This window comes from Rhinolophus sinicus, chromosome 5 (assembly GCF_057876585.1).
Source record: "Rhinolophus sinicus isolate RSI-liver-muscle chromosome 5, RSI-T2T, whole genome shotgun sequence".
NCBI classification, from domain to species: Eukaryota; Metazoa; Chordata; class Mammalia; order Chiroptera; family Rhinolophidae; genus Rhinolophus; species Rhinolophus sinicus.
Genome location: NC_142505.1, coordinates 71,662,489 through 71,687,634, shown reverse-complemented (window position 1 = coordinate 71,687,634; position 25,146 = coordinate 71,662,489). Strand labels below are relative to the sequence as shown.

The window sequence follows — 25,146 nt, the reverse complement described above, 5'->3', positions numbered from 1 at the left end:
ATCTCTGTAGCAACACTGGAAAAATGTTCAAGAAAAACATTTTCTTTACATCAAATACTCCTTTAAAAAAACTTACCACATATAATACAGTGTAACTACTCAGAAGACACATTCATTTTACGTAAACAGCATCAGAGGCCTAAGCATAATTTATGCAGTGATCCTGTGGTAAAATTTATTTCAGCTTTCTTAAATTCCCAATCAACTTTAGGACATAGCCTTACTGTATTGGAAAATGCCGCCTGTGAATAATGTAGGGAGCCCAGCCTGGTTTCACTATTTGTTATACAAGAAAATTCCATGCATTTTATGTTTAAAATACACAAACAGATAAAACTCAAATCTCTGTGTAATGCTCTTACGAAATGGGGACATTTTTAACAAAAAGATAAAACAATCTGTAGCTCAATAATTATGAATTCTACAACAAAAATATTTCTAGCTGGCAGACTAAACAGTACCAAAAGGTTGGTTTTTTGTTTTTGTTTTAATAAATTATCATTTACCACGTAGTTTTTAATGTGAAAACAGATTAACAGAAAAAATCCTACAGGCAAACAAAAAGTTCATCATGTTGAACAATCAATTAGGCTCTGGAAATTCCTGTAGAAGTTTCTTCCCAAAGTGTTTTCCAATCAAATCATTCTTTTTCTCCAGTAAAGATTACCACAAATATAAATTGCTTAACAATAACCTTAATTCTCATAGGCTACAGTTTAAGTACTTATTTATAGGAAACAGATGTGAGACATTTTCAAAACTCAAGATTTGGCATTAAAAACTAGAACTTCACCAGAATGTGTTTCTCTGTTTGTGACTCACTCAATAGCTCTTAGAAAATAGGACTTTGCAAGCTTTCTAGTTAAGGTACTTTAATCTGAAATGAAGTGTGTATGTGGTTTTACGAAACCTGTCATGACAAACTGGATGGCTTCCCATGAACGCTGCTTCTTACTGACATTACCCGCTGAGACGGAACACATACTTAACAATTTAATGAAATGCCAATAGTAAACATTTCTTATTAAGGGTTCTGGTTTCCAATACCTGCCTACAGAGTTAATAATACTCATTACTGTTCAATAATTACAGAAAAAAACTTAAAGTTAAGAAAAGTTCTGAATTTGAGGTATATAAAGAATATTCATTAAGAATAAAGTAGTCAAGATTTCCTTTTACTCAAAAAAAAAAAAAAAAAAAATCACTTCAAAGATTCAACCTTTATGTACAAAAGACAAGATCAGTCACATTTATCACTGGACACAAAGGATGTTCCAAAGTTCTTTAAAAATGGTAATTAATCTCAAAAAGAAAAATTAACTTTTATATTTCATTCATTATCAAGACCATACTTGCTTAACAAGATAATTATGCTATTGATACAAAACATACAGGATTTACACTTAACTGTACAAAATAATTTAATGTTTACAAAAATACTAGAATGTTTATAGAGTTGACTGACACAGTCTTAAGCAATCTCTTCTAGAGAAGTATACAGTAAGACTACTGATTTCCAGTTCACTTCTTTTTTAATAAGTCAAAGAAAGGATGCTGCAATGCTTCGTCTAAGGTAATTCTTTTCACTGGATCATATTCTAACATTCTTCGCACCAGGTCAAACAGTTTCTCATGTTCTTCATCATGACAAAGCATAAATTCCTGAGGGGAAAAATGTTTGTATTTACGAAAGATATTTAAAAATAGTTAAAACGTTTTTTAAACCTTTAAATCTTTTTTTCTTTTACCTTTAACGGTTTGCAGCGTCTTCTAACATATCTACCAGCAGAACTATGTTCATCCCAATCTAGCTGGTTATGATGAAAATACTTGCGTTTTCTATAGAAAAAAGAAGTCTAGATTAGTAAAAATAATAAAAGATCCACACATTTACCCTATGCACTGGGGCAGTGGAAACCTAAGCATGTGTATGTATACAATTTTTTTAAATCTCAGCAAAATTTCTTCCTTAATCTTGCATTGTCCGAGGTTTTAATAATCTACCTAAATTCTTTCCAAATACCATACGGGGATCAATGCCAGCTTTAAAAACAGAGGTTCCTGGATCCATTCCTATAAATTCTCATTTCCTTAGAGCTGGAATGGGGCTGGAAATCAAAAAAACAACAACCTGGGTGACTTCTGAGGTGCAGTTATGTTTGAAAACTACTCTAGTGCTTTGTCCAAGGACACAGAGCTGGTTTAGCAACAGTATGGAATTGAAACTTAGATTGATATGACTCCAAAACCAACCTTTCTATTACTCTATGGATTATTTTTACATTGAAGTAGGAAAACATTTATGCAATGGTTAACTTCAGTGTAAAAACCACCACTTTGTTTACTAGATCACAGGTAAATATCGCATTACTTTTTAAAACACTTGACTTTTATGGAAAAACTTCAAAATCTGCAATCCTTGGGATAAGCAGTAACAACAAAGTTGGGTTTTTCTGTAGTTTGAATATAAGATTGCAACAAAGGGTTTTCCTCTTAATCTTGAGGCATACCTTGTTTTCTGAATCATGTGCATTGGTATGGGTCCTAATATTCGTTCCATCATTGCCAGGTGCTCTTTACTATCATGAGTCTGAAAAAAGCAGAAAAAGAAATTTAGTGTTTTTCATTTCCCAACATACACAATAATGGAAAACTGACATAAAAGGACTACACAGTTTACATTACGTTCCATTTCAAAGAGGAACAATACTAAATAAGTTGTATTATCTGGTGCAAACCCAGTAACATAAAATTAGTCTTTCTGAAATGGGTCAGTAAGGTGCTATATAGCACAGATGTATAATTTGTTTAATGTAAAAAATGAAGTTTCCTTTTTTATTTGTCTTTTTTTGCACTGTTTAACTGAGAAATGACTGGGGAAGAGTACCAGAAATACTGTTTCATTTAATCAGTTGCTTAACCAAAATTAACCTGCATTATCTAATGAATAGCAACATATAAACACTAATCCTAGGCAATAAAAATAGTCCCAATAATTCTCACAATCCTGAGCTAGTTATGTGGGAACATGAGTTGCAAAGAGCTTAAGATACTAGCACAAGGTCACACAGCTCATAAATGAAGAAAGCTGAGCTACAAACCCAAGTTAAAGCTCATTCTTAAACTATACAGTCTCAGCTCTGGCTAACGCAGAATAGAGAAAACTGTCACAAAGCTAAAATGGTATGCTCCGAGAGCAGAAGTTGGCAAGCTTTTTCTGTAAAGGTCCAGAGAATAAATATTTCAGGCTTCGCTGGTCACAAATGGTCTTTGTTGCAGTCTTTTCAGGCATCAAGCAGGATATAGTTTGCCAACCCTTGTTCTGGAGCGCAGATGCTGTGTACAATGCTTTTAAAAATCTATCAACTATTTTGCCTAGCATATTGCTTTCAAAACATTAAGTATTTAATTCAACACAGGAATAAATACTAGCCCAAGTTTAATTTCCTTAGCCAAAGAGTTTTTTGGAGGATGAAATCCAAATATAAACCACATCTCAAACTAATGTTAATCTACACTTCACTTAAGACCTCAGAGTGACCTATAATCACAATTCATTACGAAGAAAGTATGCATTCTGTTCAACGTTTTCTTGACCCTGCAGCTAACTAGTATAAAACCAGACACCATGCTCTCCTAGAACTGACCGATAACCACGGTTCTAGGTATCAAACTTTCAATAAACTCAGAGTACTTTGAACTGGCTTTTTGAAGATTAGACAGAAGCCCAAGCCTGCTGAGTGGCCCCACAAGCAGTGAACACATACATTCTGCAATAGCCACCCAAGGGAGTCTGCAGTCATTGTAGCTCCCACCGCACCCATTATACTGCTGTAACGTCACACCAACCCTGACACTATGAGCCAGAATCTCCCAACCCTGCCTCACAACCACTAAACACAACACCTTGATCACACCACAACTCCCCTGAAGTTCTTCAACGATTGTACCACCTAGTTTTCAAGACTTAGATTTCAGATGAAAATTATGAGGGCAAAAGTGTAGACCCAAAGAAGCTTTTCATAAAAGGGACCCTTTAAGAGAAAACAAATACCTTTCTATGGCTAACAGGTACATTATGAAGCAATCAATCTGCCTACTGTCGTCATTTTCCTGTTTACGTTATTCTTCCCTGTTAAGAGTATGTTCCTTTACACCTGCACCCTTTTATAGATACTATTTCTTTTCTTGGCATGGCCATCACACTCTAGCTTTCTGATAAACTCCTCCTCTTTCTCCTAGCACTGGTTACACTCCCTACCTTCTCTAAGGAAATCTAACTGGTCACCTTTCCTGGGTTCCCACTACACTTTCTACATTGACCCATTACGGCAAATACATTACACTGTAACAGTTTTCCCAAGTCTATCTTTTGCATGACTTCCTTGAGGATATGTTGTCTTTTCATTTTTATATATTAATACTTAGAACCTAGAAATGTGCCTAGGTGTCACAGGTGCTTAATAACTAGAATAAAACACAACTTACTGTTCCTGAATTCTTTTATAAAAAGGGGTAAGTGACTTACTTGCTCATGGCCATACTGAGTCAATATAACCGAACTGAATTAAAACTGGCCTCAGAAACACTAATTTAAATTCATGAAGAAATTCCATTAACAAAAAATGGAAACATGAGACAGTATGAACCATGTGTTAAAAACTCCAGTCACATGTAAAATGAACTATGACCATTCACTAAGAGTAGTATTTCATTCAACTATGGTTTTAGACGATAATGAACCATTTTGCCTATGTAAGTTTTAATCTTATGAATTACAGCAACTTTGCAACACAGAAGACAAATTTTACATGCCGTTAGCATTTAAGTAAATGACATTTACTAAATACATACCTGAAAGACTGTGAAACCAAGGTAATATTCAATAAGAATGCAACCTATGCTCCAAACATCACAAGGCTGAGACCAACCTAAAGCTAAAAACAAAAACAAACACTTTATTACACAACAATTTTTAACTGCCAATATACTAAATCCTTCTCTATGTGAGTGCTCTCTTTACATAGCTCATTTGGGAGAATGACAGTAAATTCAGGGTTTACATTTTTAGTTTTATGTCAAACATTATTATGTTCTCACAGTCCTCCATATCTTTACACCAAATTACAATCCTTTGACCTGGAGAGGGGACATTTTATGTAAAATAAGAGGGACTAACAAGTATTTCCCAAGTATAACTAGCAATTTGTGGAAATATTCCATAGTCTCTGAACTACATGTGCAATGGGAGCACTGTTATACCAGTTCATGATTGTTCCAGGAGAGTTTACATTTTATTAATGCAAATATAGGTTGACAAGTATCCTCAGACTGTAAATAACCCCTTATCAATTATCAGCTGGATGCTTGAATTTACTTCCATTAAATTACAGTCTTATATAAATTATATAAGAATCATAATGGATATTAAGCAGTTTCACATATAACCAAAATTACAGAGCCATTTAAAGCTCATACAGAGAGGATTCTATATATGCAGGCCGTCTACACATGATCATACACACTTTCTCCTTCAGAATATCCATGGCAACACTACTCTGGAAGGAGTGAGACACCTAGCCTTTTTAAGCCTGTACATAATTGGAAAAGAAAAGAAAACGACTGAAACATACAGCTATTTTAATCTTTCAAAGATAAAATATATAATAAAACAATAATGTATAAATAAAACCTACTTTAAAAGATACTTCAATTACTTTCAGTAACATCACTGAATTTAAAAATAAAGGAAGAAACAATATATTCAAGAGCCTTGACTGTGATTTAGTCACTTTGGGAAACCCTCACAGTGCTTACCATTTGAACAACTGGATAACGGAGCACGGTTTCCACTTACATACACACACAAAATCTGCAAATGACAGAGCTTGGACCTAAGACAAAAGTTTTCTTCTCCCGCCACTCCTGTGTCCCAATCCAGCTGTTCCCCAGGGGACAGTAGCCTGCAGCACTCCATTCTGAATCTTCCCACTCTGATGAATCACTTCTCATACTCTTTGGAATTCTGTATCATTCAGTTGCACCCACCTCTCCCAACTTTATCTGATTATTACCACACCTCAGACCTGAGACCAACAGCCCTCAAGCTCAGCACCTGAATGCAATCTTCCTCTCCTATCCAATTCTGCCTTAACCCTCAGGATTACCATTCCAGACACACAAAGAACCCTCCTAACCTCCCTGATTTCTTGCCCTCAAGGCCAATAACCCAACTTCAAATTTAACACCAACTATCCCTAGCCTGGCCACACTTGAACTTCATTATTACTAAGAACTATATTTTACCCAATCTAAGAGGCCATTAACTCTAAGACACACCACTGTTTTAAGTATCAATAATAAAGAAAAAAATGCCAATTGTTTTGTGTTGTATTCCCCCAGGTCAAAATGCGGGGGAAACCTGAGTTTTAAATTGATAAAACCCAGGGGTTTTTCTCCTTTTAATCTGAAAATTCCTCTGTCCACAATCTTTTCCTACACTCCTTTCTTTTATCCTCAAAGTAACCTTCAATCCTCAACCATGAATATTCTTTGTAAACTACTGTAAGACAGCAGCTCCTTTCACACCACACTAAGCCAAAAACCTATTATCATCCATTTCAAAGATAAGCTCTAAATGTGTGCAGTCCAATATGGTAGTTACAAGCCACATTATATAAATTTAAATCTGAAATTTAAATGAATATAAAATTAAAAATTCAGTTCCTCAGTCACATTAGCCACAATGCAAGTACACAGTAGCCCAGATGTGGCTAATGGCTACCACAATGGATGGTGCTAACATAAAACATTTCCATCATTGTGGGAAGTTCTACTGACCAGCACTCTATTCCTTACCCCTTGACCAATCCTCTGCTGTAAGTAAACATCATTAATTTGCTTTCACATTCCTATTCTGAACTACCAAGTCCTGTTGGACCAAAAAATGTAAAAATTGGAAACTGATTTCATAAAAATGTTTTACTATCCCACCTCAGTTGGACCTTATTTTTGGCCAATGGGCTTATTCCATTTAACTATCTCTCCATAGCAGCTGATCTGAACTTTTCCCACTGTCTCCAAGCCCCCAAATCCATCTCTGATTTCCCATGACCTGGTCATGAGAAAATGACCTGGTCTCTAACTTTTAAATTTTAGTGTATGATCCCTTACTGAATTCCCTCATTTTAAAACTCTGCACCTCAACTCATTTTCTTCTCCAGCCTTTCTCATGTCAAGGGTAATCAAAGAAGCTCTCTTCTTAGACTAGCCCTTCTTTCTTTTCCTCTTGACCTCCACCCACCCTATATTTAGATGTCTGCTAACCAAATCTTTAGCATTTTTACTAGCACCATGCTTCTATAATTACATGAAAATAGATACCCAGACACCCATATCACTGCAGAATCACATTACTGTGATGTACTTAGCCAGCAGTTTGTTCTCTTAGAATCACGTAAGATTAAGTTGTTCAAAAACAACCACCTCCTGAACTATTTTTACAGGTGATATCACATTTTTCCCACTCAGGAAAAATATTTATAGTAATATCCAGATTTGTATGAAACTAGCATTATCTGCACACTAAGAAAAATCACACCCTCCCCCTCCCCCAAAGCTCTTCTTCAATTACAGTTATCAGGAAGTCTGGTGTCTACTGACCCAAAATGACCTCTGGAGCTCTGTAATGCCGTGTCGATACCAATGTGCTATGATGCTCATCATCGTATGTTGCACTTCCAAAGTCAACAACTTTGATATCTGTGTTTTTCAGTGTGCGTTCATCACGTTTCTAGCGAGATACAGTTGAGTAAACATGAAGATCAATAAAGATATATTTTACAGCACTATCCAAAAAGCTTGCATGTGAAGTATCTTCTTGATTCAATATAACCCATGAGTAAGGCAAAGAAAGATTACCCTTTTTTGGTTAAACATCAGGATAAAATGAGCCTCAGAAATGAAATTCCGCATTCCAAGGATCTCCAAGCTAAATTAATTTTAAAGAAAACCACCAAAATTAAAACAAGTCTTTAACTTACCATTTTAGAATTATATTTGACTACATAGTCAGACTTCACAAATAAAATATTTTCAGGCTTCAGATCTGTATGGGTTAATTTATTATGATGCAAAACTATAAGAGAACAAAAACACATTATTAGTTTCACTGGCAAATTTTAACTGGGGAAGGAAGAATTAGTAGTGGATATAGGGGTCATCTTTAACTATACTATGTATTTTTAGTGGCAATGTTTTGATATGTCACTTGTATAACAAAAACTTCAATTTTCTGGTGTTTAAAGATTTCTCAAGTATACTCACAATTTATTGACTGGCAGATCTGATATGCCATCTGCCTGATGTGGTCAATCTGAAATGGCAAAAAGCTGTTTTCTTTAATGAAATCATAGGTACTAAGTCCCAGCAGTTCAAACACAATACAAACATGACCATGATGATCAAACCATTCTAGCATCTGGACACATCGGCTAAAATAGATCAAAATAAAAATAATTCAGTTCACAGAATTCTGATTTCATGTAATACAACAGATCATAGTCCAAGTTTATACTTACAAGACGCTATTGGGATCAGTAGTATTTAAATGCTCCAATACTTGGATTTCTGAACGAGCTGCTTCACGGTATCGACCTACATTTTTTACAATTTTCACTGCTACATGCATGCCATCCCTTAAAAACAAAATGAAGATGAAAGTTGTAAATGTACAGGAGCATGAAGACGTATCTTCTAAAGCATAACCTTATTATCAATTCTCTGTGCTATTTTTTAAAATAATTTTTTAGGGTATATTATACCAGATTCCATATAACATCTTTTCAAAACTTTCTGACAATATACACTTTATATGGAGTGAGGATTCCCTTAATACTTATGAATTTTAGTGTTTGGTTCCAGAATTTTAAATTTATCTCGGTTTTATACAAGTTAAAAAAATAAAAATATAAATCTCAAATAGAATACACTACTGTTAAAAGCATTTGCTCATTCACCAGGTTAGACCCATTCTGTGCCAGACCGTGCCTACGTATCAGTGATGAAGACAGGGCTTGTCCTTACATGCCTCACAATCCAACGGAAAAAGACAGGCACAACTTCTCAGCAGGTCAGAAGTGTTTGGTATGAGGTACAACAGAGTAGAAGAGGGAGAGCCAAACCACTGGGGGTTAGAGGAACTCAGACTTCTTCAGAGAATAGGTGACACACAACTGAGCCCTGAAAGATAGCTATCAGTCTGTCCGATCTGGGAGAAAAGGGGACCATTCAGGCGAAAGAGACACCACCAGTTAAGTCATGAAGTCAAGACAATGCTTAGCAAATTCACAGATGCAAACAGGTAGAAACAGCTAAAGTGGAGTGCAGTGAGCTTTAGATTGGGGCATCTGTAATACTTCCTAAGTACAGCAGTGTGAGGAAATGGATTTCCAAATTTTCAGCTTCCTTTTGTCCTCTTTTCTAAATCTGATCATTTGGAATATGAGCCAGCATTCAAGCCTCTTTTTTTCACTGTGGCCCTACCACTTTACAGAAGAAAGGAAAACCCCCACATGCCACTAATTAGCACATCAAAATATGTGCCTTAGGATGTAAAAAATCTTTGAGTCAAACAAGTCTTTCTAGTGGCTGGGTAGACCTTTTTCCAAGTCTGCTGGTTTCCAATTTATTGCTTTCAACAAAGCCCCAATGAGGTTGTTGGCTGACAAATCATTACAAATTATTTTGATGATAATATCCCTGTAATCTTTGGCATGTCTCAAGACTTAACAGAACTGTTATAAAATTGCTGTGACACAATTCCTTCTAGTCTTATCTATTTAATTATATGACTAAGTTTTCTCAGTGCTACCTATAAAAAGAGAAAATGAAAACGCTTTATGCAAAACCACTAAGATATATTTATCTATGGATACACGTATGCATTTTTTAAAATTTTTTATTGGGGAACAGTGTGTTTTTCTAGGGCCCACTCTCATGGTAAATAAATCACGTACACAGTCCAAGAAATTTTGAATATTTATACTTCCCAGAAAAACATGTGGCTACCACTTAAAATACCATTTCATCATCATTGATTCTTTGTCACCAAAAATATCAAAATATTCATAAATGAAAAAAATCAAACTTACATGCCATGATCAATGCACTCTACAACTTTGCCAAAGGCCCCTTCACCCAAAGTGTCCACGATTTCATCTAAAGTGAGGGGGGAGAAAGAAGTGTAAGTACCTGAGCACAAATTATCTAGTTATTCAAACAATGAATGCTTAAGTGTGGAATATTTTCAAATGATCTCTATCAAAACATAACTACAGTTTCAGCACTCAAATTATTTTATTTTCAGCTGCTACAACGACAGTTAGATAGAGCTATCTTTCTTGCTCTAATCTCAAATTCCACTAATAATTTTGGAACTTTAGAAATATTTAAATTCTACAGAAAAGAAGGAATACAAAAAACAACAAACCCACAAAAAAACAAAACAAAAAAGCAATGAAGAGTTCTTTAGCCCCCCGCTGACAAACTATTCTTTCAGATTATTCTGTCTGCAAAGTTTAAAAAGTGTTGAAAAATATTCTATACATCTTGCTCTTAGAACGTCTCCACTTTGACAGATCAGGTGACCCTCCTCATCATCCTCTATACTCCTGGATCTTTTCCTTCGGTGGCTCTTCTGGAACGGCAAGTGGGCAGCACCAAGATCGTCCAGCCAATCAATATATCAGAGTGAATTCAGGGCAGAATACGCAATTCATTCAGCGGGGAGATATTCAGGCATTCAGATAAGCACCAGGCCACGAACAGTTGGCAGGAGCAATTTCAAATTCAGTCCCCAGAAATTCACAGGGCACAGTTTATGTTACAGAAGAAAAACATGGCAAGGAACAGATTTTCAGATAAGATACTTAAAGTGGCAATAGAAAAAAAACAACACAATTGTCTCTTTAAAATACTGATTTAATTGAAGTCTGAAAGTTAAAGAATGCAATGTCATGATTTATTAATCTCTTGCTATAAAATAGCATATGCTGTGAATTGAGATGTCTAGTTTGTCAGAAAAATGTCCAAGATTATTTGAAATTGTTTGTTTAGCAATTTTTAAAAATATACATGATTAAAATAAAAGCGAAAAATAATAGTTGATTTCAATGTTCAATCAGTTCAAAGCTAGTATTACTGAAGAAAATTTGGGGAGGAAAACAATAATTCAAAGTTTACTGATCAAACAGGTCTAAGTATTAAAAAAAAGGGCAGTTTTCTTTTTTTTTAAATGCATTTCCCATTCAGCACCCATTTTCAGAACTTCAGAAGAACTAGCTGCAGACAATAATGCACTATGCTATGGGACTATGCTGTATACAGGATATTTAAGTATCCACCAGGGCAACTATCTATACTTGTTTCTAAAAACCAGGAAAGGGGTTTCTTTTACAGTTTTTTTTTAAAAAAAAGTTTAAAATCAAAGAAAAGATGGGTGCTTCATCTTTTCATAAGATTGTATTACAAAACATAAAAATAGAATATTTTTAATTATTAAAATCAAGAAACTTACGATGTGGTCTGCAGATAATGAGTAAATGTGGGCTTGCTAATAAATACAGATTAGCTATGAGAATCTGGAAGTTTCCTTTAAGGATTCAAGTAATAGACAATATACACAAATAGTATTTTATATATGTTTTCCAAACTTAAGGGCTCATTAAGAGTTTTACACACAAATAAGTAGCCACACAAAATAAAAACAAAATCAATCATACCGAATGTGACTGATGACTTGCACAGTGTCTATTACGCTTCCTTTTAGGACTGCTTTTCCTGCTTCGGACTGAAGATTTACTGCAGTGGATTCGGTAATGGCTTTCAACGTCTCTGTGATAATGTCTAGGAATGTATCTTTCGCAGTAATCATTTCTGTATTCATCAACGTATCTCCGGTCCCGATACTCTCTCTCATTTAAGGACCTTGCTTCTAAATAATGACTGCAAACACATTAACAGACTTGAAATTATTCTCTTCACCGTTAGAATAATGTGGTTTAAACAAAATATTCTCAAGAATTCCTGGTTTAAACAGCTAACACAATAAAAGAAAAAAATTCAAATTGATGAATTAGAATTTATACTTATCATAAAACTTAAGAATTTTACTTTAACCAATAAGCAAATGGGTTCGTGTTTATTATATAGATTGCTGTCAAGCACCTCACTTCAAGGAACAAAGCTTGAGCCAAATCATTCAATTGCGTTCAGTGTTTACTTAAGCATTCCTTTGCCTTCCGGAGAAAATTAAAACCAAAAATTCACAAAACTGCTCTTCTGAAAATCATGTCTTACAATATATGCATCTGCAACTAAGCTTTCTTTACTCACAGAGCCACACACAATTACAGGCAGGCAAAACAGGATTCCTTTCTCTTTTAATCTAAGTGAATTTTAGATATCCCAGGCACACAGAGAATTCTTTCATGAAAGGTGGTGTATTCTTTCTAGAAGGAATCTTAAATGTACTCCAGCCCTTTCATCTTACAAGTGACTGATTCCCTAGAAGGAAAAAGATTTGCAAGGGTTGTAGAGCAGATTCTAATTCTGATTATATGGGTCAATTTTATCACACACATCACCTCTCCCATCTCCTCTTCTAGCTTCCGGTTGTTTCTTTGAAAAAATACAGAATAGCTTTTGAAGGTTGCTTCAGGTGCCAAAGACATCTAAAATAAATCTCCCTCAAATGAGAAAGGGATCTTGTAATTGCTTGCCTAGGATTATGAGACCCACCACCCTACTTCCCTTTGCGTTTCTGATTTCCTGTTATACTTGCTTGCAACATACAGAAGTCTACATTTAGTGCCACAGTGCTTAACTTTTGAATCTACAGATCCCTTCGAAAAATCTGATGAAAGAAACGGACCCTCTCCCCCAAGAAATGCACCAACGCATAAACAAAACTTGGCAAGGAATTTCAGAGATCATGGACCTCAGGAAGTCAATGGATCCCAGTTAAGTAGCCTTGACCTGATGGAAAGAAAAGGACATACTTTCAATTGGCCCAGTTTCCCGCCCCCCTCTCTACCTGGGTTGAGTGTCCTCTTCAACAGAGTGCGAAGCTTCAAAAGGGATGCACATGGAGCACTGAGGGAGAGAGGGGACACCTGCCCAGTCAGACAAATCAGCTAAAATAATCCTGACAAGCAATGGAGTGACAGATGTTGACTAGATTGTCCTCACCAACCCCTCTCTTTCCCCCAGAATATGCTGTCATTCTTTTTCCCAGGGGGCTGGCTTAGGCAGATATAAAGAGAAACATCTCTAAAACTGCTACTCAACAGAGCTGGCATCAAACCCAGGCTGAGATGCAGGAACCCCCTTTCCCCTTCCCCAGTGTCAGTCTTAGTTCTATCCATTGAAGAAACAAATCAGGATTATTAAGGTAAGACTGTGGGTCTAGATCAAAGATCTGATTAGTTGGCTTGGACCTGTCAGGGAGAGATCAAGCTGGAAATTACCATACTCTTAAAGGCATTTTGTTTAATTCTGTAAAGCATCCTTGCCATAAAATTCCAAAATATTTCTGTCAGAAAAAAATATGAATAATCTCTAACTGGAATAGTGCATGAAATTAGAGCTGCTGATAATCCATAAACATCAATAGAATAACAAACATGGGGTGAAAACCATGAGGATAAACTACAAAGAGGAGGATCTCTTCAATCTGTAACAAAGGCTTAGATATTACATAAACAAAGTATATAGAATTATAAAAGGCCACGGACAGGGTGAACAAGATGAAAAGATTTAATTTCTAAGAATATTCACTGAATGTCCGGTGAATTTTCCACTATAGTCCCAAAAAATAGCGAAGACTGAGTCTACGGACATTCATTGTTACTTCCGCAGGTCCTGTAAATTATGTATGGCAAAATCCCTGCCAACAAAAAATGGACACAAAAATACAACTCAACAATGCAGGAAATGCTGAAAGGTTACATATGAGTGCTCAGGGCCATAGAAGGAAAAGCACTCAAACATCTGAAAATGGTCAGGGAAGACTTCATGAAAAAAAAACACAGTTGAATCTTCAGGATTTGGACAAAGTGGAAAGTAGAAAAAATGCCATGGAAGAACAATGGCATATTACCATTTTCTATTTATAAAGCACGTTTAGCCAAAATGGCTTAGAGATGGGTTTGTTGTGTACGTATTAGGAAACAGTAGACAATTGCAGCAAGGGCAATTTTCACATAGGGGAACATATGCAAATAAATAAGCTGGGAACAGATCATCCAAAATCTTGCATGCCAGGCTAAGGACTTTAAAACAGTGTTTCTCAAAGGGTGGTTTATCAGCAATATCAAAACATGGAAGTATTCAACACGAACATCTCTGGGCTCCAGGTTAGACTCAATCTATATCTTATAAGGTGCATTTTTAAACATATCTCCGAGGTGATTCTATTCACACTGAAGTTTGAGAATCATTGGTTTAAGACTTGATAGTCTATGTCATAGGAAGATATTTACGGATTTTTACAATACATAAAAGATGTATACAGCCATATCAGTCTTCCTAATATACTATGCAAAACTGATTAAGCCTGTAGGAGGGGAATACCAATTCACTGGCTACAGCCAAGACAAATCAGAAAGACCCTTTGCAACAAACAAAAAAGGTAAAATAACTGATACACAATAAAAGCTCTGACAAATCAGTAAGAATACACTTTAATAGCAAAAACAGGCTGAGAATACAAAAATGTTTAAGTAGTCAATAAATATCACAGTGGACAAATTCACTAGAAATTTAAAAATTCAAATTAAAACAAAACTCTATCCTTGGCATTTCAAAATAGCCAAGACTGGTGAGGGGCAAAGGGGATGTTGTAGGAGTAACCTGGTACAAACTTACTAGAAAGATGCTAATATGTAACAAGACTTTATACCCTTTAACTTGAAAATGCCCCTTCTTAGAATCTATTTTCAGAAAATAACCAGGGGCAAAGATTTGTATATAAAGACATTTTTAAGAATAACCAGAAATAATTTTACATCCAAATGGGGGACTAGCATCCTATCAAAGTTACCTTCTTTATACTTTTATGCATTTTCCAATTTTATGAAAAACACTTCTAAAGTTTTTAATCTTTAAAAAGACTACTATAATATTCCAGATTATAGAGAGCAATTACCACCAAACATCTCTGGTGCAAATTTGTCAAGGAAGCTATTGGCCTGGTGGTGGTAAACCCGACTTAGTACCATGTTTATGTAATTAATTATGAACATGAACGAACTGTTTTATCACTCAGATCACTTCCTTTCTACATATACAACGTATAATAAACTCATGAGGGATTAGCACTATAATGTTAAGCCTTACAGAGTATTTTGTATTTATTAATAATAGGGTACAGATGCTTTTCTATAGGACAGTGATTAGCTCAGGTCATTGAAATCCTGTCATAAACCCTCCCTATAACAGTGTGTGATGAAGAATGATTAGTCTGTGCTGACCACCAACAAGCTCACTGTTCTGCAGAACAAGTCTGTTTTAGGATGGAGAAGGAAAAAAATTACATACTGTTTTTTAAAGTAACCCCAGCTGGCTAATTTAGAAACCAACCTGGTAAACAGTCCCAATGGAACATCTGCACAAAACAGGGAGAAAACATAGAACCAATAAAACAAATGAGAAAAGAAAATGGAAGACAGAATGAAAGAAACTCTACTCATCTAGCCTTTCTTCAATCACATTTAGGAAGTTTAAAATGCCTTTAACTCTAAATGAATGTATCACCTCCAAATTTTATACCAGTAAGAATATAATAAAACAGGACATGTTATTGGAAACTTTTATTGAGGCCCTATCCTAAATTACTGGCTATTGTCTATGCAAAGGAATGGTTTTTAAAACCAAGCTTCTAAAAATCCCAAGCATGTTCACTGGCCTTATCTACAAAAATAACCTGTAGTACATAGTAAGGGACCAATCCCCAATGCACTTAAACACTCCCCAATAGTACCTGCTGTTTTCCTCAGCTGGAGTTACTCTCCCTGCCCTTTATTATCTCTCATTCGTGGAACACTAAAGGAGCATCCTAACATACATATCTCCCTCCTACAAACAAGTTTAAGGCACTGAGTGTCCTAGCATCACTATTAACTTTTTGTCTCATCTCCCCAACTACATTGCCAGCAGCTGGGACTTAAGTGTTCCCACCACGCCCAAACAGGCATAGATATAGGGCAGGAACTCTTTTATTCACAGCTGTAGCCTCAGCAACTATATAGTGTCTAGCCTTTAAATGATTTCTGAATATTTATAAAATATTCAGAATTATAAAATAATTTAACAGATGAAAACTACATAAGCTAATGATTAATCATTAAAACTGCTAGTGTTAAAATGCTACTAGTTCAAGTAATTTACCAATCAGATTCTTTAAACTGGTGATGTGGTTTACAATGTCTGTTCTCCTGCGTACTACTGTGGGATCTCCTCTTTCGTTTGTGACTTCCACTGTAGCTTTCATGTCCCCAGCTTTCTCTACCATCCCAATGAGGGCAGTGAGTTCTTCTGGAATGCCGCATCTGTTAACGGAAACAAAAAGTGAGTTGTAGAGGTGTTTACATGGTTTAGTAAATAAAGTATTATACACATTTAAATATAAACATCCAGCACACAGGGTCATACAGATTCTAAAATCTTTCGTAGGTAACGTCCCCCAAGGCATGGGGCACTATTCCACTGGTATGTCAGAAGATTTTAAAGTGGCGAATAGATCTAATACTAAATGATGAATAACACTGTGAGACCTTAATGCATTTTCTTTCAATTCTTCTGGATAAATTCTCACTTTGGTGCTTATCTTCAACTAACACTTGCTAACCAACATTTAAAAAATAAAAACAGAGCCAGGGTTCAGGCTTAGCGCCTTCAGTAGACAACAATATCTAGCCAGACAGTAATAATGTTTTTTGGTTTTATTTGTATCATCACCTTCTTTTTATGGTAAATTATTACCAATCTCCTAATTAAGTTTTTGTTATCATTTCCTTAAAAAACATTAACTTTAAAATGTGAGCTAATCTAAAGGGAAATACTATCACAAATGTCACGCAGCTTTGGCAAAATACTAATACAAATAACTGAACTCAGAGAAACACTTAGGGACACTAAATACAGATGACTGTTAAAAAGTATAGAGCCATTAATGAAGCTACTTTTTCTCAAACATGCCAGACTTCCTTTCTCTACATCTCAAAATGACCCCAAGCTTGGGGGGGGGGGGGCGGTGGCGGGGGAAAGGTGAACAGAACACAGACCTCAACAAAGAATCTGATGGGCAATAAGATTATTTTATGAACTCATTTTCTCTATCAAACAAGTTTATTTTCAGATAATCCTGCAGTTATTCTGTGTTTTTATTTTTTTAAGTCTTGTTGTAGATCTGGGGTGACACTGAAGAAACCAACCTATAAAGATGGATGTGGTCACAGAGAAATCAGACAAAGATGATGACGATTCCCTGACTCCATCTGTAACTATAACCTCTAATGCATAGGTTCTTTCCAGTCTCAGTATCTGTGCTCAAACAACATAATCCCTATCTGCCTCTCCCCACCTTAACTCATTTCAAAGCAGTTAAGTTTATAACAGTGACATCTAAAATGTGCTGAACAGGGGGAGTCTCACAACTCAGCAACGAGTTGAAAAAAGGTAAAATGCAGCAAAACAAGTTTAGTTAACCTTCAGCTTGCCCAAATGACTTAGTATCAAGTAAACAAATGAACAAATTCAAGTAAAAAATTTAAATAATTTCAAATGGATTAAAAACAGACTTTGAAATAAGGCAGCTGCAATTCTCCTGGGAGGTATTCCCTAAGAAAATGTATGTATCATGCCATCAGAGCCTGATGCCACCAAATGGTCACATCTTTTAACTCACTTCTCTTGTTGATTCTAATTCTATGCCCATCAAAACATCTTCTGAAAAAGTAGCTTCTCTTCTCTTTTAGCTTGCTTAAAAAGGAAAAAAAAAAAGAAGAGACAGCATTGGTCAGGTCAAACAAAAATCCTAAAACCTTGTTAGGTTTTCACTAGATATTAATAAGTGAGCATTCTGGTTTGATAGTCACTGCAGTATGGGAAACGAATGAATGATACTACAAATTAACTTGAGGCAAAAGGTCATCAAAAGAGGCATAAAAAATTATATTTCTAATGAAATTCTTCTGACCCTTCAATTACCACAATTGTATTTTAACCACATCATAAACTCTTTAAAATAGCCTGGTTAAGCATTCTTAAACAAAAAGCAAAATTACAGTATCTGATGACTAAGAGTTGTTATTATGACCATCCATTATTATGCAGTTCTTGCAAAACGTGTCTGTTTTAGTTTTACGTATTTTTTTCCTTGTCAGTCTGCCACAACCAGCTAACCTCAAACAAGGCAGACTTCTCAAATAACCAAAGTTATCGATATGCAAATATTCAAAAGCGAATAAGCATCTCGAGAGAGCCAAAGATTTTCATTTCTCTAATCAGGTTCACCACTTTAAATTTAATTCGGCTGTCAGGAAGTTTTCCCTCCCCCACTAAATATTTTCTCAGGAAGCAAAGAGAAGAAAACTGGACACACATTCTCCAGATAAGGCTCCTCTGAAACATTTTCCAGATAAGGCTCCTTTGAAAACACAAAAAAACTGGCTAGAATTATTACACTACCTCTAAAATAAAGAATCCTTCGAGTTAGAATAACTAGACAGCTTTCAATAAAAACATTAGACACAATGGATCCATATGTAGTATATACCCATATTAGAAATCTGATTCTTTATTGCCCTTTAATACCCTGTAACACCTGATAAATTTATCCTCTGTATGTGGACTAAAAATATCTAAAAAGGTTAAAGTTATGATTAAATGGCTCCAGGAGAAATGCATTTAACAGGTCACAAGCCTGTGGGTGTGCGTGTATGGAGTACAATCATACAAGGTCAATTACAAAGCAAGACCAGATGGCTGGCCAAGCCAGTTTGGAGGGCTGTTCCTAAGTACCCGATAAGCACATCACGGCTACCTGAGTAATCAAAGATGATAATACGACGCAAAATGTCAGAAATACAGGTCTGGTGCAGCCGTGGCATGCTCCACCTAAGAAAAGAACAGTGTCACATAAAGGGCGAACCTCTCCGTATTTCTACCTCTTACAAGCACTAGCTAAATGCCACTACTACAAGGACACGCAGACTAGCAGTTGCTCGGATGCCCGGTCCCCATCTCCGCCTTCCCGCCCCAGGGCACCTGGCCAGAGCCTTCGGCGCACTCAGATAGGTACAAATGCTTGACTCTGGAAAAGCCCCAAATGCTGTAAGTGGCCGGGAACAGGCATCCAGGGCAGGCCTTGATCTTCGACAACACAAACCCGAGGGGCGGCTATCGAAGGGTCTCCTGACAAGTCTTTGCTCTAGCCGGCGGGATGAGACTGGGCCTCCGGGGCCGCGATGAGAGCGGCCAGGGCCCTCAGAGAAGAGTCAGCGGCAGAACCGCCGTCTTTTTGCCCTAGGATTTTAAATCTACCATGACACCTGCGCATCTTTAGGTTTTAAAGGCCACCAGCGGAGCTGTGCCCCGAAGGAACCCAAGTCGCCAAGGCCCCGAACCCAGTCTTCTCTCCGACACCTGGCTTGGAGACCTAAAAGACTGGAAATCCGCCCAGCACAGAATATCCCACCCGAAACCTTACCTCTGCAAAAGCAAAAGGCCCTGTGGGCGAGAAATGTTGCCAAACCGCCCTCTCCTCCCTCCAGCCGCTGCGACAAACACCCAACAAAATGGCGGCAGCGCCTTCTCCCTACAACCCCCAGGCGGTCTCTAACTCCACCTACAACGCGCCAACGCGCTTGCGTCACAGAGCCGCGCTCCCTCCCGCCCCTCCCTGAAAGGGGCGTGCTCCTTATGACGTCACTGAGGCCTGACCCAATACAGTGCTAGCGAGGCAACGCTTCCGGTTGTTTTCGGGAGAACCTGAGTGGAACCGGGAACAATTGGCTGGACCCTACCCTAAGCCCATGGCTTGTGTCTGCTCCTTCCGGCGAGGTTATTCTGAGTCCGGCACCCATCGGCAGAACTAGCCATGTTCCGGTTTCCTGTTCTCCGGCTCAACTGGGTCGTATCCTCGCACTTTGGCTGTGGGTCCTCAGCGTACCCCAGGACCTCAACCCCAGAGGGAGCCAACACACAAGACAAGCCCAAAAACTCGCCCTGTGCCAGGCCGGGCCTGGTGCTGGGGACAGTCCAGCTCGCTTGGAGTTTCTGTCTAAAAATGGAGTCGGATAAAGAGGATGTCTCAAAAAACAAGTTTAGGGGTGCTTATCTTTTAAGGGGGTGTCCTCTTAATCAGAAGACCACAGGGTGGGGGGAAGTTTCAATTGAGACTCTTTAGAAGGTTCTTCCTGTTATGGGCCCTGCCTCCTGGGCAGATATGGAAGGTGGACGTTTCCCTAACAAAATTCTCTTCATTATTTGTCCCTGTGTGTTGATTTTAGTTAAGGCAGAGTAATGTCTGAGAGCTAGTGAGCATCCATTAAGGGGTATGCTTATCTCAAATGCATTTTGCAGTTATAAGAATCCCCATACACTTCCTATTGTGTGTGGTTAGAATGAGAAGAGAGAAGAGATCCAAAGTAGGAGCCTTGAGGAACATATTTAAGGGACAAGAGCCTTGTGGGGACAAAGCCTGGAGTGCAATTTCCAGGCTCTCGGCCTCATGTGGAAAGGTACTGGCTCAGGTAGTAAATGGCCAGCAGCTGTTACTAGTTGGCGGTCAGCTGTAACCAGTGAGCCATTGGCCACTAATATAACTGCTGTGGCTACGCTAGCAGCGAATGGGGGCTAGGGAGAAGATGGTGGCTGAGCCTGCAAGCAGCACAGTGAGGGTTGCGAACAGTGTGGCTCCTGCTTCCTGTGTCTCCAACCCAGCCGCCAGGGAGAGTATAGTGGTGTGGCTCCCCCATCTATGGCTCCGTGGGTGTTCCTTTTTGGCCTCACCATGTCCTGCGTTCTTATGTGGGGAGCGGGACTAGAGACCCCAGAAGAGACCCTGCCTGTCACCCTGCATGACAAGCCTGAGAAGGAAATTCTCAGAAGGAGAGGAGAACCAAGAGTATGGTGTCAGAGAAAGCAAGGGAAAAGGGCATAAATGAGGGAAAGGCTGACCGTACCAAATACTGGGAAGAGGTTAGGTACAGTTAATACTGAAAAGTGTTACAGTGGATTCTGACAAGGATTCCTTAGTATAAAAGGGAAAGCCAGAAATTTGGGAGGGCAGGGTTGAACTGTTGTGGGCATACACCCAATAGCATGTGGGAGACCTGATCTCATACCTTGTTAGGTGAAAGGAGGGCACTGTATTTTAGTGATCTAACACCATAGAGGCTTGTGCCATCTACTTTGGATAAATTGAACTCTTCATGGAGATTGTACCTCATTTCAGTAAGTGAAGTTAAAAACATAAATTGCCATACTTCAAGAAATGAAGTTGAAAAGAGAACTGGAAAATTGAAAGTGAGAATTCTTTATGCTACAGAATGAAATGACAATATTCTCTTTACCTGGAATAGAGTGTCATTTCTGCATCTACCCATATAAGTCTTACCTATCCTTCAAGGTCCATCTCTAAGATGCAGTCCCTGACTACATCAGTTTCCACCCAACTCCCAGCTCTTGACTATTCCAGTTAGAGATCAGGTCCTCAAACAGTTGGCTAAAGCACGCTCGTGTTCCTGGAGCCACCCAGGTATGCCAACCAATTTTGCCCAAAGAGTGAAATTTATTGGTTCTACAACTGATTACAAATACCCTTTCAGGGACATCTATCAGAAGGAATGTTGAGCTGAGTGGACTGGGCCATTTTGCAAGATAAAGTGCGTCTCAGCTTGCTGCACTTAAAGACATAAATTCAAGCTGGCACCAAAGGAAGTTCCCCTTTTTGCTGTAGTATGAGAGATCTTAGTCTTGTGAGGACATAAGAGAATGTGGTCAGTGTACAGTTCTGCTCCAACAGCAACACAAAGTTTAAAGGCAGCGAAGTGGAAAGGCCTCCTACACAGACATTTAGAGATATTGTGAAACAGTGATAAAACCCAATAGTGCCGTCTGCTTTGTGGTACTGCTATCTTGTTTTAGTGTCATTTTGAGTTTTCTAATTTAAGTGTGCCACCAAAAGGACTAATATTTAAAAGTGTGCTGTGATCAGAAGGAGGTTGAGAACATCCCATGACTAGCATCTCTGTGACATGTAGTAGAGCACTGTGGTGCTCCTAACTCTTGTGGTGCTCTCGGCAGCTTGTGTTTTGACTGGAGACAAGGACCTGATTTATATTCTTTGGTATCTCAGTGCTCACAACCCAGTACATGTTTGTAGGTTGTTTACAACCTACATTTTGCTCAAAGTTCCAAAGTGATTAAATCAAAGGTAGAAATCAAAGGTAGAAATTCACTCCCAGAATCCTTGTACCAGTAACAATTTTACATATGGCAGCCTCAACCATTTCTACTAAGTCAGTTACCTGGAAAATAAATACCTTTGGTCAGAAGACAATGAAAATGTCCCAATTTCTGAGAATCCACTGCCAACACCAGAAAAACTGCCTAACCCAGTAGCTTCATCTCTCCACAAGTACTCTCCATATGTCCAACAAAACCTTATCTTTTGCAAATAAGGTTTTTAAACCATGTTTTTAAGAAAATCTTAGCTTTGAAGAGCAACCAGAATATTCTATTGTATATTCTAGCACAGATATTCTACATGCTTAACTGCACACATAGAAAACAGTCATCTATCACAGCAGAGTTCCAGTGTAAAAGTCTAAACTGTACATATTAATTTTAACAGAAGCAAATCATATATATAAAGAAACCTTTACAAAGGTATAAACAAACCTTTACAAGTTATAACCTCTTTATAAGTTACGTATTACTGATACCCATCTGCATTAATAAATTTTTTAAGCTATCAAATTATATACTACTTTATATACATTCTATCATTAAAAAATCTAAACAACCCTGTGAAGTGATCATTGGTTACTTGCTCTAGATCACTGTTATCAAGTACCAGAACCAAGATTCAACCTCAGGCCTTGCTTACTCCAAAGCTTTTAACCCATTCTACTGGCTGCTTCAATGCATACAACGAAGTATATAGCAACTTACTTTAGTTAGTTATTAGGGTGAAACATGCTGAGTCCATCTTTCAGCAAGACCAAAGGGATTGGTCTTAAAAAAAAATTCCAAGATGATGTATCATCAAAGGCTCCTTATGAAGAAAAAATGGGTCAGCACAACAAGGTCATCAAAGGTCCCAGTGTACCTCACTCATTGTTCAAGTCATAAAGGGTCTCCCACGCATCCCACACTGCCTAAAATGGATAATATCCCAGGTTTTTCTGGTGTTTCCTGACACAGGTTGTGAGGAGATTCACATAGCACACTATTAAGCAGGATTCAGTCCCATCAAACAGTGCTAGAAGCATTCCCTGATACATAATACACTTTGTAGTATGTAAGGTGGGGAGTGGAGGGTTGCAGGGAGTGATCTAATTCAGAGGTTCTTTAGAGAATAGGAAAGTCTGGTCATTCCAATACCCTTGTCAATTTCCACCACCTCCAATGAAAGGGCTTTGAAGCCAGGTTAGTAAATTAGAACCTCTCAACCTCATTGCCAATAATCTCAATGATCAACCATCCAATGCAACCACTGAGGAAAAAATATATTTACGTAAATCCTAAATTTATGAACCTTGTATAACCCTACACAAATGTATGAAAATATGTGACATATATTTGTCTCCAACCCTTTTGGGATTATCCTTTCTTTTAATGTATATCAAGTTCCTATTTCATGCAATTATAGGAAGTACAGTGTCTTTCAGAGTATTTTGAGGATTTCTAGAGAGGGTGAATTTTTTTTATCACTTAAACTCTAGAAACATATTTCAGACATCAAAGTCAATTATTAACATGGATTTATTTTTGTAAAACCCAGGTAAAATAAAGACATGTCTGTTTTACTTAAACCAATAAACTTAAGCTAGCTTTTATTTACTATGGGTTAATCTTAGATCACATGAACTTGAAAAGCATGAGTTAGTTTCTACATTTCTAAGAATTTTAGAATACCCAACCCTCGTAAGAGCTTGCATCTAAATTAATTTTAACAGTACCATCTGGAGGTAGAAAATTATGTCACATTTACAACATACACATACAGACTCATAAAGACAGGCACAAACAGAAAACTTCTAGCCATGAGAAAAATTTACTACGTAGTTTACAAAAGAATAGTTGCATCCAAATATTGTTTTGAGGGCACTTACAATTTATATATGTCCTTGACAAGTCAAGTTCCAAATGACCATCCCCTTTTAAAATGAGGATACCTCAAAGAATTGGGTTGACACTGAATGACATCATAGGTTGATCCATTTATCAAAATACTTTCTCTCTCTCTCTCTGTCTCTCCCCCTCTCTAAATATTTTTAGAGTTTCAGTTTAGCTTAGGGGAGAAGGCCTTTTTAAGTTCCGAGACAGTTCTAATCGCTTTCCCCCCCCCATTCATTCTGCCTAATTTTATAGCCAGCTTTTTCTAATTGTGCATGCAAGATTATTTTAAAAGGATCCTCATTTCAGCCATCTTAGTGTAACTGAGTGAAAGCTCAAACTGCTCTTGACACGAAAGCCAATAAGTTGAGTGACAAGGAGTTGGGGCAAGGAAAGTGACTTTATTCAGAAAGCCAGCAAGCCGAGAAGATGGTGGATTAGCGTCCTAAAGGACAACCTTGAGAAAGTACAGAATTAAGGTTTCTTTTATGTCAGGGGAAAGGGGAAAATGGAAGGGGTTTGAGGTCAGGAGGTGATGGACGACCACAGACATCTGGATGTCAGCAAGGGCCCAAGGGGGATGATGAAACTTCTTTGCTTTTGGTCAACAAATTCCAATTTCTGTGGTCCCAGTCATGAGGTTCCTATAAATTTTTTGATAAACAATTATTCTTTTTGTACATATTTCCTTATTTCCTTGGGGAGGTAGTTTCGAGTAGGGAGGTTGTTTCAGTAATTCCT

The 25,146-nt window shown here is 37.5% G+C and overlaps 1 protein-coding gene across 6 annotated transcripts; it reads right to left on the bottom strand.

The window, feature by feature from the left end:
• Positions 1-468: 468 nt before the first annotated feature.
• CLK4 (CDC like kinase 4) lies at positions 469-19,906 on the bottom strand. Of its 6 annotated transcripts, XM_074313369.2 has the most exons (15): positions 19,769-19,878; positions 17,966-18,039; positions 16,447-16,607; positions 15,640-15,664; positions 11,781-12,003; positions 10,606-10,696; positions 10,152-10,218; positions 8,580-8,696; positions 8,326-8,492; positions 8,043-8,137; positions 7,663-7,792; positions 4,855-4,937; positions 2,511-2,590; positions 1,749-1,839; positions 1,202-1,662 (listed from the first exon to the last, which is right to left on the bottom strand). In XM_074313369.2, the coding sequence occupies exons 3-15, from the start codon at positions 16,568-16,570 to the stop codon at positions 1,522-1,524; spliced, it is 1,434 nt and encodes a 477-aa protein (XP_074169470.1). In that variant the 5' UTR covers positions 16,571-16,607; positions 17,966-18,039; positions 19,769-19,878; the 3' UTR covers positions 1,202-1,521. The 6 variants fall into 6 exon arrangements, with proteins under 6 accessions (XP_019569266.1, XP_074169470.1, XP_019569268.1 ...); XM_019713709.3 differs by lacking the exon at positions 17,966-18,039 and having other exon boundaries at positions 19,769-19,906; XM_074313368.2 differs by lacking the exon at positions 15,640-15,664 and having other exon boundaries at positions 19,769-19,873.
• Between the last annotated feature and the right edge of the window lie 5,240 nt (positions 19,907-25,146).